This window comes from Acomys russatus, chromosome 27 (genome assembly GCF_903995435.1).
Source record: "Acomys russatus chromosome 27, mAcoRus1.1, whole genome shotgun sequence".
Taxonomy (NCBI): Eukaryota; Metazoa; Chordata; class Mammalia; order Rodentia; family Muridae; genus Acomys; species Acomys russatus.
Window position 1 is genome coordinate 53011692 of NC_067163.1, and position 13225 is coordinate 53024916.

Below are 13225 nucleotides of genomic sequence, written 5' to 3' on the forward strand. Positions count from 1 at the left end.
TCCCCACTTCTTTGTTCTATAACATTCAGGCAAAACGGCCTTTGAAGACAATGTTGTTTTGGATACAGTTTAATGGTGTCCCACCCTGGTGTTTATGTGTTAGAAAACTGGCCCCCCCATATGGTGATGGTTAGAGATGACAGGACTTTAGGAAGTAAGGCAACATGGCAACAGCCAACCCTTCCCACCAGCAGGCTTCCTATCTGGCCGGCTGCATCCCCTCCAGCTCATGTTTGCATCACTGTGATGCTGGTGGCCATGATGTGATGTAGACAAAGAAGCCTCACCAAAACACACTTGGTTATTATCTAGACTCTCAGCTAAGTTCCCAGCCCTGGGTATTTAGCTCTAGTGCAAAGCAGAGTAACACAATCTCTGTATTTTAAAAGCAATTTAAAGAAAACACTTCAATAAAAATCATAAACCTATTTTGAAACTGCAAATAACTTATTTGAGAATGACTTAAATAGCAATTTCTTACATATAGATAATTACTAACAATTTTATTTGTGTGTGTGCATATGCACACATGCCATGGTGTGCATGTGGACATTAGGAGAAGCCGTGTAGCATCTGTTCTCTTTAACACATGGATTCTGAGAATCAAACTCTGGCAGTCAGGCGTGGCTGCAAGTGCCCTACCTGCTGAGCCATCTCAGCAGCCCACATACAAATGGCTATGTTCCATAGTCACGAGTAGGATGTGAGGGTCTCAGGTCATTTCTAGAAGGTCAAACAGGCACTGGAGTCATTTCTTCATCTGTGTCACTTGCTTCACTTGCTGGTTCCAGTTTCCCGTCTTTAGACTCTCCAGTTTCCCCTGTTAGTTCTAATTCTCCTAAATCCTCTTCTATGTTTAAGATATTCTTCGGTCTGCGCTTCTTAGGAATTGCATCATTAGCACGAAGCTTCCTCATTTTGATGTTTGGCAGTTTCTTCAGATCAAAATCCCATTCCCTAGGGAACATGAGTTAGTGCTGAGGCTGGTAATGGCAGGGCAAGGACACTCACTTTCAGAACTGCGCCGCAGCACAGGGAAGACTGTAAAGTCAACAATTTCACATGCATGCGAGAAAACATCAACATAAGGGGGGGGGGGGCAGAAGGAGGGACGCAATAGGCCAAGGACTTGCTTTTTATTGCTCAGTAGTACTTATTACCTACATAGAATCCTACACAATCTAAACTTCAAAAATGCAAAAGGAAATCTTAGGTTCTGTGTGGCTCACTTCTCCTTTCCCTAAATATTCTCCTTTATCTGGCTACATGGTCTCACGACCCTCAAAAGTTAGAATTATGTCACAACTAGGAAATGTCTGAATCAGAACAAGACATTCTCACACACAGGCACACTCCAGCTGAATATATAAGGAAAAGAAATCTCATTTTTGAACCTATTTTTATGACATTCTATCATCAAATTATCCTGTAAGAGAAGCCTGTAGACACTGCAAGGGTGGACCACTACCCAAAAGAGCTAATATGCTACGCTCACCCCTCTCACACTTCTCACTTTCTTTGGAAAAAGCAGAACACACTGCTTCAGAAACAAGGAACACGTTTTGTTTTCAATAATGCCTGGATTTAAATTTATCCAATTTCAATTCAGAAAAAATTTAGACTCTGCAACATTTTAGTGAAGACCAAAATTTTTAATAAAAGGTCCTTTCTAATACACAGAATATCTGAGTCTCTACAGCTCAATGGTATCCATGGTTACCAGGGTAGAATCACAGAGCCCAGGACCAAAGGTCCTCAAGGATAAAACTCTTGCCTCGGCATCAGTTTCTATTCATCTACCTTTGTTATTTTATCGTTAAGAAATAAAAAATTATACTATGGGGGGAACAGAAACATTCCTAACATACTACACAGGATTAGTAAACTGTTCTGGAAAGAAAAGGAACACCAGCAGCATCAGCCAATGCATGCTGGGTGCTGCAGACAGACACAAGCACACCGAAAGGAGAGGAATGCCAACAGAGTGCTCTCTGCTCTCTTTTTAGCAACATCTGCACTCAGGGAAGTTCATACCCTGTGCACGTTACCTACAACTTCCGAGGAACTCGGATACTCACCGGAAAGTCTGCAGACTATTAGAGTCTAAAATGTCTGGGATCTCTGAGAAGGAAAAACAGTTAATATTGATTAGGCATTTTCTTTCTAATTTTAGTTGTTATAGCTTCCCTCTGATCTCACAACATGGGAACTGATGTTAATAGAAAGAATGTGCCTGCGTCTATGTATGTCTACGTATGTCATGTAGGTGCCTGCAGAATCCAGAAAGTGTGGGTTCCCCTAACACTGGAATTACAGGCACTTATGAGCCACCTGCAATGACAGTAAATACTGCTGAGCCACCTCTCCAGTCCTAAAGAAAAACATCCTCAAAACACTGATATAGTTAACACAAAAACTACACATGGAAAGAACAGAGTTCAGTATACAGAGATGACATAAGAAGACTTCTATTACATAGAATGTATTTGACAGACTTGTGAAATAAGCCAGCATATTGAAATAGCAAGTGTGGGTGTCTTTTTTTTTTTTTTTTCAGTGCTACAAAAGACAAATTATTAAGTGTTTACTTTATGTCATATTGGTAGAATTTACCAGATTTCAAAGATTCTTTAACATTAAAAAGTCACATTACTCAAAATATGAAAACTTTAAAAAGAATTATAATCTAGGATCTCAGAAAGCTCAATACAATTTAACTTGCCTGCACAATACAATACCCTGTAACTTGCACGGGCTCTCACAGCTTAGAGACTGCCTTCAAGTCTTAGACATGGGCTTTTTTTAAGGAGTACTGGAATTTAAAGAAACTGGGACTTGAAAATGGGATTGAATGTATTTTTGCTGTATAAAATGGCCATCAGACTAGAGACAGGGGAAGAAGGCATATTTAAAGTGATATGTTTGGGTATCAAATTGGCAAAGGATGCAACAGTGGCCCCTCCTATCATTGGTCAACTTGATGACATCTAGAATCACCTGGGAGATGGGCATAGGCAAGCCCTGGGGGATTCTCTTCATCAGGTTAACTGAAGTATGAAAACCGCTCTACATACTGAGCGGCCCCTGAGCTGAATCTGTTGTGTTGTAGTGTCATCCTGAGCCCCACCCCACCCCACCCCAACCTCCACACCGATGAAGAGAGAGAGAACTTAGCACCAGCACCCACTATGGATACAATGTGACTGACACAGCTCCTCCTGCTGTGACTTCACCACTACAACAGGCTTAAACTTTGAGCTGACAGCAAGTCCTTCCTCCCTTGTGGTGCTTTGCAGGGTATTTCATCACAGTGATAGGAAAAGACAGCAAGTACATCTTACACTCATAGAAAGCAGCTATATGTCAACATTACAGAAGCAATAGAGGCTCGAAGCTTGTACTGGGGTCAGTGTCAGGTGTTTTTGAGATAATCCTCAACTTTTGGACTAGAAAAATATATTCTTTACTTAGATGTTTTTGAGAAAGGAACTCTCTCTACAGCCAAGGTTGTCCTGGAACTATGTAGACCAGCCTGGCCAAGAACTCAGAGATCCACCTGCCTCTGCCTTCAAGAGCTGGGATTAAAGGTGTGCACCGCCACAGCTAGCTTCTATTTTTACGTTGAGGAGCCCTGAAGTGCGGCTGTCTGGTGTTTTAGGTTAAGAAGCACACTTTGGCAGTGCAGAGGAAGTGCACGCACTTCAGTGTCTATTGTCATCTAGAGTAGTTCTACTGGGGTCTTATATGTTTAAACTCTTTACAGTAGAGCTTAAAATCTTAATTTTTCTATTATGTGTTTGAACTACTGTTCTGATCAAAAAGGTACATATTAACAGCAAAGCCTACAGGGGCCAGGCAAGAAGCATGGGTGAAGACCGTGACATGACAGACTTTACAGCTCGGCAAGGGACTGCTGCTACCTCACTTCTGTAGAGTCTGTTGCCAGGTCGTCTGGCTTCTTACGCCACAAAGCTGTTTTTTTCAGTTGAGATTATTATTCTTAAAAAAAAGTGAGAGCAAGCCAGGCATTGGTGGCACACGCCTTTAATCCCAGTACTCAGGAGGCAGAGGCAGTCCAATCTCTGAGTTTGAAGACAGCCTGGTCTACCAAACAAGTCCAAGACAGCCAAGGCTACACAGAGAAACCCTGTCATAAAAAACAAAGAAAAAAAAAAAACCTGACAGTAAATAATCAAGTATTATCTGCAGGCTGTGTAACCTTTGAATGGCCACCATTTAAGGTTCTTCAACTCAGTAATCTCCGGTGTTGCCAATAACTAACGTGCCATCCTTACTCTGAGAAATTAGTTATGCAGGCCAGCCTGCCTGGAGAGCACAAGTTACAACAGTGGGAGGGGGGGACGCCTGATGCATCTGGAGCCGGGCAAGTAACAGCCCCGCAGGGAAGGCAATCTGGGTGTGTGGGAGGAAGAAGTGACTCTGTCCCAGGAGACGGCTGTCACCTGTCACAGGAAATGAAACTGAAAGTGTTCTATGCATGGAGAAAAGAAGCCCAGAAGAAGATCAAGATAAGTCAGCAGAGTAAAGTGAACCCTTTGGAACTCACTGGGAGTCGGATACTATTTTGAAAGGGCAAACTGAAGCTGAGCGCACACACCGAAGCCGTAGCCGTCATACTGCTGCCGCTCGCGCTGCATGGTCTGCCTGATGACGGCCTCCCGGGAATGGTGGCGCCGTCCCTGCCTGCCCTTGATGCTGTTGTGTAACTCAATCTGCTCCAGCTCACTACTGAACCGATTCAAATACCTGAAAAATACGAAAATGACCTGAGTTACAACATCTATACATGTGGGCTTACACTAATCTATTTAAAATGTAGTACCCAGGTGTCCCTGTCCTTTGAAGAGTGACATCCTCGAATTCCTCATTTCCGCAGCCCTGCTTAATCACTTTCCTGAATAATCCAACAGTTTAATTTTAGTGAACAAACTGCAGCACGCTGTCTGCTGATCTGAGGACCTTCACCTGGAACCACCTACTGGATTTCAACTAGACTTCAGCGCCTCCCCCTTACCAAACATTCACACTGTGCCCTTCCTCCTGTTCCACAATGCCTGCTCCATCCCTTGAGCACTCCACCTCAGACATAGCATGACATGCTAAGTGAGGTTTAGAAGCATCCACCTAACTCCTCTCTCCCTACTCTACACCTAAGTTCTACATCCTAGTATCTCTGCATTTTAGCTCTTCATCAAGCCCCTACTGAGCAAGGAGAAGACAGCAGCACTGTGCCTGGACTGTTCCACGGGCCTCCTGACAGGTCTTCCAGCAATGTCATGCCCCCTTCTCAGGCTGTGGCTTGATGATATGTGCTTCCCGGAAAGTCCTCCCAGAGCTCCCTGTGTCCTCAGATACGGTCCAAACATAGATGGTCCCCTAATACTGTTCATAAGTGCTGTCACTGACAGCAGCTGCTACGTTAGCCTCTGAGCAGGCCATGCCAGACACATGAAATGTCTGCTGGGATATGCCACCTGTCAGCTTCTCTTTCACCCCTGGGCCTTGTAGATACTGTTCTCTCAGTCTGAAGACTCTTTCTAACTACCTTACCTCGATCTGATAACACCCAAAGGGCCCGATGCAGACAACCCTTCTCCAGGAAACTGTCCCTGATCCCAGGAAACTAAAAAGGGGCCAAGCTGGGACACAAATTTAAGTCTTTCTGCTTTAAAAAAAAAAAAAAAAAGCCCATCTGCTCAAATCCAAATCCAGAGCACATGTCAGTCTCTTGAGAACCAGGCTGGCGTTCTCTTTTCTGACCCTTTGCTCATGAAACACCACGTATTTACCTTTCAATTAACTCGCAGGCATCTTTCTTTGAGTATCTGCTTTTTCCTGTGTCCAGATGACTGTGAAACCACTGAAGTTTGTCACCTATGAACAAGTACCAAAGAAGTTTAGTGGCACAAGATTCATTTAAACAAGACAGTTTGACCACAATTCTCATCAAAGCATTAAAAACTAAAGCAGAATTATTTCTGTTTTAAACAGAAAAATCTGTGTAGCTGAGTCAATGAAACCAATTTGTCAGAAATGAAATTCCTACATTTTATTTAAAGGCAGAGACAAGGATGGGAGTGGTGCTTGCCTGCATTTTCTTGTCTGTGAATTTGAGGCCAGCCTGGTCTACAAAATAAGTCCAGGACAGCCAGGGCAGTTACACAGAGAAACCCTGTCTTGAAAAACAAAACAATACAAAACAAAACCAATAAAACCCAGCTTGTTTTTATTTCAATTATGTGCAAATGTGTGTGCACATAAGTGCAGTGTCCACAGATGCGAGAACAGAATGCTGGGTCCCATGGGACTGGAATTACAGGTGGTCAGTGTGCCGCCCTCCTAACCACCCAGCGTCTCCCCAGCCCCACACATTTTTTTCTCTAACACCAAGAAGGGACAAAGGTGGGTTAATAGAATATGAGATTCTAAGTTCTTATAAAGCAAAACATGTAACTTGTTTTAAATAGTATTTTAAAATTTGATCAATGATGAAAATGATACCTGTTAAATACAGACAGACTGCTTGGCACCATGTCCAAAACTTTTTACTTATTCTATGCAGATCATCATTTCTTTCACATTTACACATAAAATTTAAGTAGCCGAAACAGAGCATTACCAAACACATCATGCCTAAGACAGGTGCCAGGTACTATGAACAGACAAATCCTAGGCATGTCAGTAAAAAACATATTCATAATAAACTTGACCCTCAGAAAGAGAGGGCAAGAGGAAAGAGGAAGAAGGAGGAGGGGCAGAGAGAAAAAAGGGTAAAAGGAAGGGAAATTGTGCTCCTGATAGAAACTGAAGATGTGACACTTGTAATATTAACCAAGAACCCTCCGCTCCATGTCACTTGAGCATTGCTGTAGCTTGGTTCTGGGCTGTTCCCAAAAGCCTGTGTCTTAGATGTGTGCTCACCAGCACCTGGTGCTGCTGGGAGATGACAAAACCTTTGAGAAGTGAGGCCCAGTGGGCACGTGCCCGGATGCTAGGACTGTAGCCCGACTCTCATCTGTCTTTGTCTCTCAGCCTGTTTGAGATAAGCTGCTTGCTCTAGCACACACCCCTCTGCCACTGCTTTCTGTGTAGCTGTAAGTCCCAAAGCAACATCATCAGCTTCATGGACTGAAACCCCCCAACTATATGCCAAATTACTTTTCCTCGTTATAAACCAACTGTCTCAGACCTGTGTTGCAGAAGACACAAAGCCATACCCTGCATAATCTTAGTTGTCAGAAGAGAGCATGGACCCTGAGCTAGGCACACGCATGTGGAGCTACACAGCAGTGATGTTTCTGCAAAGTTGAGCTGCAGGGAGTACTAGCAGTTTATTGTGAAAGTCAAAAGCTTTGCTCCACTTCATTTGTTTTCTTTTAGATAAGTCTGGTTAAAAGAAGAAGAAAAAAAGTCTGGTAAAAATAATCAGGAGTGAAATTAGTTTAGAGCAAAAAATTCACTATGTCGTAGCCAGAATTCCAAGCACTCAGAGCCACTTACCAATAAGATTGAGACGCAAGGCCCTCTCAGTCTTCAATCTTGAACCAAAAGGTGCATATAATTAGAAATTTTCCAAAGCAGAGCCTTAGAAATCTGTTGAAAATATCACAAAGAAAAACTTCCCAGAGAACTTTGACATCTTTCACATGTAATAATAATAATAATAATAATAATAATAATAATAAATCAATCTAAACAACAAACATACACAGAATGCCATGATTATCTTTTAAGTCACTGGGACAAGATGTCACTGAAATATTGTTCAGCATGCCAGTGACTAGCAAAAGACTAGACAACCAGTCCTGTTTGTGCGAAAAGGTCGGACTGGGTTATGACTGTCCCTGTAGCAGTAGCAGCTCCTGGGAGACACTGAGAAATGCAAAATCTCAGCCCAGTCCCCACAGCAGACCTTCGGAGTGGAAACCTCTGCTCTCATGAGCTCCATGGTACACCTCAGGGCAAATGACGTTTGTGAAATATACATACGGGCAACGGTAGAAATTAGACTGTTCAGAGGTAGTAAATCATGTTAAAAGACTAGCAAAAATGCTAAGTGACGAATGAACAGATGAACTTTGAAAGCTGTTTTTAAGACAGTACTGCCACCATACATCTTTATTTAAAAAGTCACATCCCCCAGAAAAAAGAAAATCTGACTGTCTCCCCTAGAGAACATCTAAGCAAGGCACTGTAAAACAGCCAAGCTTTACTAAGTGAGGCCTTAGGTCTTAGGCAAGGAACCAAAATACAGTAAACGCGCAGGCGCTTCCTCCATATACTACGCCTCTTACACTCACTGCAACAGCAAAGCCACAAAATAACACCAGTGATGATGTTTATTTATTCTTTGCTTTACAGAATCTTTGCAATATTTCCCCCTCGGCTCAGGCCCTCTCCTCCCCTCTTGGAAGAAACTGTGCACACCAATTAGAAAATTTCCAAAGCAAGCATTTAGTAATCTGTTAAAAACACTAAAAAGCACCTTGATGTTCTTGGTTTATGTTTCCTTTTGGTGTCTGTGGCAGAATGGTAGGGCAAGCTACTAGGTGGCTCAGTCTTGGCTGCCTTTTCTTTCCCATCTACAGCACTTATTCAATGAGCTGGGCTTTTGGCCCCAATCCACCCAACCCAGAAATACTAAGAGCTCCCTAACCTGGGACATCCCTTACCTGTCTCTGAACACCAGACACAAGATATCCACCCACACGGCACAATGGTATCAATAGTTTGCTCTCTGGTATCCCTCAACTCTGCTAAATGTTAATTAACTTCCTTAGGAGTCTTCCATGACTCCTATAAAAAAGAACCTCTCCCCTCTTGATCCTCTAACCTGATTTTAACTTTTCTTCATTAAACTCACCATGGACTGCTACTTAAACTTAGGTTTTAGGTCAACTCTGTGAGACCAGAGGTCTCTTTTTACCTTGGTACAAGAACTAATGGAAACATAGTTATTAAAGGAAGGGGGTGGAAACTGAGGAGCGCACATCTGAGAGGTAGCAGCATGGAAGAGTGTCCCCCAGGGCTCAGCACTAACAAGACTCTTACCTCTCCTTCTTGTCTTGTTTGTGAGAATCTCTTGTCATCTGAGCTGCTTTTCTACTGTACGGATGGATGACTTTTTTTTCCCGTCCTATCATTTTTCCTTTCAGTCCTTTAGGCTAAAAGATGGAACACACATAATCAGATATGTTAAGTGACTCTAGTCACAAAATGCTCTTCAGAAAAGTCAATGAGCCACAGATGTCACATGAGGAAGCAGGATATAGGACAAGCATTTTACTAATTCCAACAGTCTTTGTTTCCCCACGGTCATAACAGAAATGATCTCCTCACAATCTCCAATGGCACTAGACCCACAGGGGCACCCAGAGAGCCAACGCACTCAGTGATCCAGCCGTGCCAGCTGAGAAAAGTTCTGAGAATAGAGGTCGGAGACCCACACATGGCTGCAAGTGTTGGCTACAGTTAAGGATGTTTCTAAGGTTAAAGAACACAGAATTCAGCAGGTTTTCACTGTGGCACATGAAAGAGGACAGGACAATGGTACATGCAAGATCAAAGCTGACCAGACTTGACTGGTCCAAACCAAAAATCTGTCAACAGTAGAAGCCACTTCAAAATCAGCACACCTAAAAGAGAACAAACTACAAACGATTTCCTGTCTCCAGCCTTAACAGTTATGTCTGTCAGAACTCACTCCTCAAGGACATTATATATTGAAGATTTTTGTTTTTTCTTTTTAATTATGCAATTCTGTATTTGGGCCCACCTATATTGTTTAAGTTTCTAGAATAGAAACCTAAAATAGAAATGGCTTAACCTAAATAGTTTAGTTTCTCCTGGGTCACTTCTGGAGTCAAGCTCCCCCGACTGTTAACCCATAATGCTCCAGACAGTCTGCAAGGGCTTAAAACCTGCTCTCCTCTCCAGTCATAAGTGGAAAAGAAAAACTGGGGAAAGTTGCCCCACACCCTTTGCCCATCCTCTACTGACCAACACTTAGTGTGACATAAAAGAAGTGAATACATATAAATTTTAATCTTTGAGGGGGCAAGACATCACTACAGAATAAAAAGACTATTAGGGAGCAGGTGTCGGTCTCCTCAACATTCACTCTTCTAAAGGCCAAGGAGCTCGTGAAGCTTTTCAAAGCTGTCAGTTACTTTCACTCAACCTTCATGATCAGGCAGACTGATTTGTGGGTATACTGTTAGACCCCAAAGAAGTCACAAAGCCTCTCTGCCTATAGCATTAATCTGGCATATATCTTCTTTCCCCATTTAAAGGGATCAGCTTGGTCCTAATCTTTAATAGAGAAAATATTCCCATCCCAGATTTCTTCTCCGGGATTACTGCCCTCTCCTTCCCAAGGCTCCTCCTCTCCGCTCTTACTGAAGCTCATGCTAACTAACCCAGAATGCACCACATGGTAACCTCACACTACACTTGTTATATCTCTAAAATATTTTCCTTCCCCTCTCCTTTGGTAAGACAAAGCTCAAAATACTCTTCAAAACAGCTCTCCGGGTAATTAAATGTTCATCAACTCCTCATTTGCACATTCATCCTTTCAAAAATTCTCTGATGCTTCTTCGCTTTCCATAGCCCTGGTAAAAGATGACACGTGCAAATCTGAAACCCATCTAAGTTGGTTTTGTATAAAAAATAACTTTAAAATCATACAGACATGGACACATATTTCCCTATACATCAAGAGGGTGTAGAGGCAGATGAGAAAGCGGACTAGGAATTTTTCAATCAAACATAAATCAAGCAAAAAGTTTCAAAACAGGTGGCAAACTGAATGTCGCCAGGCAGGACCCTCCCTCTGAAAGTACAATGTTTCTATTGACTTGCTTTGCTTTTAAGTAAGTTTGTAGTGGATAAGAGTATAATTGTGTGTGTGCACGTGCGTGCGTGCGTGGTGTATTCAGAAAGGCCAGGGCATCAGGTGTCTTCCTCTACCAAAATGAGGCCGATTCTCTCCTGAACAGGAGCTTATGCTTCAGGGCTGGGCTGGCAGCTAGTGAGTTCCAGTGATTCTCCTTACTCCGCCTCCACTAGTTTGGCTACAGGTGTGCGTGCACTAGACCATCCCTGACTTGTTATCTTTCATGGGTCCTAGGATCCGAACTCACGTTCTTACAGTTGTACAGCAAACACTCTTAACCTCTGAGCCATTTTTCCAGCCCCACAATGACTCACTTCTAATGATAAGGATTTGGTACATGTCAACTCCAAGATCAGGCGATGAAAGGACTCTCACTGCCATCTCTGTTGCTCCCTGCTTGCATGGAGATAACGACACAGAAACTTCCATTTAACGACTTAGAAGTTCCATTATAAAAGTATGAAATTCCGTGAGTGTAAAAGGGGCTTTACAGCTTTTGAAGATTTAAGTTAAAGAGTCAGAACTACCAAATATTTAATGCAAAGCAGGAAATCTCCTGGACTTACATTGTGACTCAACTGCAGCTTAAGATTCTTTCAAACTGTTTAAGAAAAGATTGCCCACAGCAAAGGAGGAATATATAATTAGGCACAAAAATACGCAGAAGATTCACTACATCTCTAAGCAGTTTTGTATTTTAGTGCAATTACAACATTTGTCAACAAGGGCAAAAAAGCAAACTCTCAATAAAGTTAATTCAGGGGTGGGCAGGTGGCTCAGTGGATAAGTTGGGGGGGAGGAGAGAGGGGGAGACTTTTTCTTTAGTCACTTAGCTGTGTGTATGCTGTCCATGCTGATTACCAGTTAAATTCACTGGCTCGCCAAGCCAGAATTACACTTCTTTGTTTCCTCAAGAAAACTTCACAAAACTGTCAGACAGTAGCTGAGGACACTTAATCTTCAAAGCTCCGTGCATGTGAATGTATTATTCCAATTAAGCTGCTGTGGGTTAAATAATTTCTCAAAGATGGCAGGTGTCACTCTCAGGCCTCTGGAACCAGGGGCTACATTTTACAGAAAGGTGCAGGACCACTGTTGATAATGAATGAGAAAAACGGAGCACAAACCGGAGCCATTAGAACATAATTATTAAATACTCCTCCTCTGAATTCTATCAAATCAATACATTTTTACCAGGGCATCAGGTGTCTTCCTCTGAATTCTATCAAATCAATCCATTTTTACCAAAAAGTAGGGCAACTGAGAAGTTCCTGTTGCCAAGAAACAAGTGCAGTCTGAAATATTCTTAAGGTTATAGTTGGAAATCCTGCAAAGCATTGGGATAATTAAACCGAAAGGAGGCAAAGTGAACATTAAAAGACAATTGAAAAAAACAAAGAGGGAACAGAGAAATGGTTCGTTGTGTCCCAAGTACCCACATAGTGGAAGGAGAGAACAGAATCCCACAAGTTGTCCTCCGATATCCACACGCACATAAAACCAAATATAAACAAAAAGTTCGGATGCTGTAAACAAGCCCTTTATACTGCAATACATAGATGTTTTATGAACACTCTTAAGTCACTATTGTTTTAAAATACAGGCAAAACAGCATCGCTGTCCAATATGAACGGGCGTTCTAGAGGCAGGATGGGGCCACCGAAGGGCGGGTGACCAAGCAAGCACCCGGTAGCGACTGTGTCCAGGGCACGAGAGATCTCTATTTACCCGAGGTGAGTGGGCCCAGAAAAGTGGTATTAGTAAAGATGGTGCAAAGGTTTCTTTCCCTCGGGGAACGAGAACCAGACAACACTTCCAAACGAACTGAGAAAGCACCGGAGCACTCCTATCCTAGTGCAGACACCCACGGCCCAGCACCGCCCCCGAGCAATCGCTAAGCGTCCCGGCTCGGCCAGGTCGGAGCACGTCTTTCCGTCTGCCCGACCAGAGCCTCCCGGGGAACTCGGACGAGCGGCTGCTCACCATGGCGACGTCCTAGCCACCGAGACCCCGCGATGTCCGGAAGCGACAATCTCACTGACTGCAGCCGCAGCCGCTGCCAAATTCACTCCTTACGAAACCCACGTGGACCTGGGGGGCGGGGGCGACACAGACGAGCGGACCGGAAAGGGAGGGGCCGGTGCTTTCTCTAAAACGTCCCCAGACGCCCAGACCTAGTTTTTTTTCTGCCCGCCTTGGATTTAAAGCTCTAAAAGGTTACACTGGCCCGGAGATTTGAGATTCGTGGCCCGCAATGCTTCTTACGTCTGTCTTCTGTTTCTGACGGAAAAGCCGACCTTGAGCATC

The 13225-nt window shown here is 43.2% G+C and overlaps 1 protein-coding gene across 1 annotated transcript; it reads right to left on the reverse strand.

Moving 5' to 3' along the window:
• Nucleotides 1–723: 723 nt before the first annotated feature.
• On the reverse strand, nucleotides 724–13011 carry Tma16 (translation machinery associated 16 homolog). The gene is made up of 7 exons (XM_051169792.1): nucleotides 12902–13011; nucleotides 9073–9185; nucleotides 7522–7559; nucleotides 5811–5895; nucleotides 4619–4767; nucleotides 2079–2121; nucleotides 724–957 (listed from the first exon to the last, which is right to left on the reverse strand). Exons 1-7 carry the CDS (start codon nucleotides 12902–12904, stop codon nucleotides 732–734), a joined length of 657 nt encoding a protein of 218 aa, XP_051025749.1. The 5' UTR covers nucleotides 12905–13011; the 3' UTR covers nucleotides 724–731.
• Nucleotides 13012–13225: the final 214 nt, after the last annotated feature.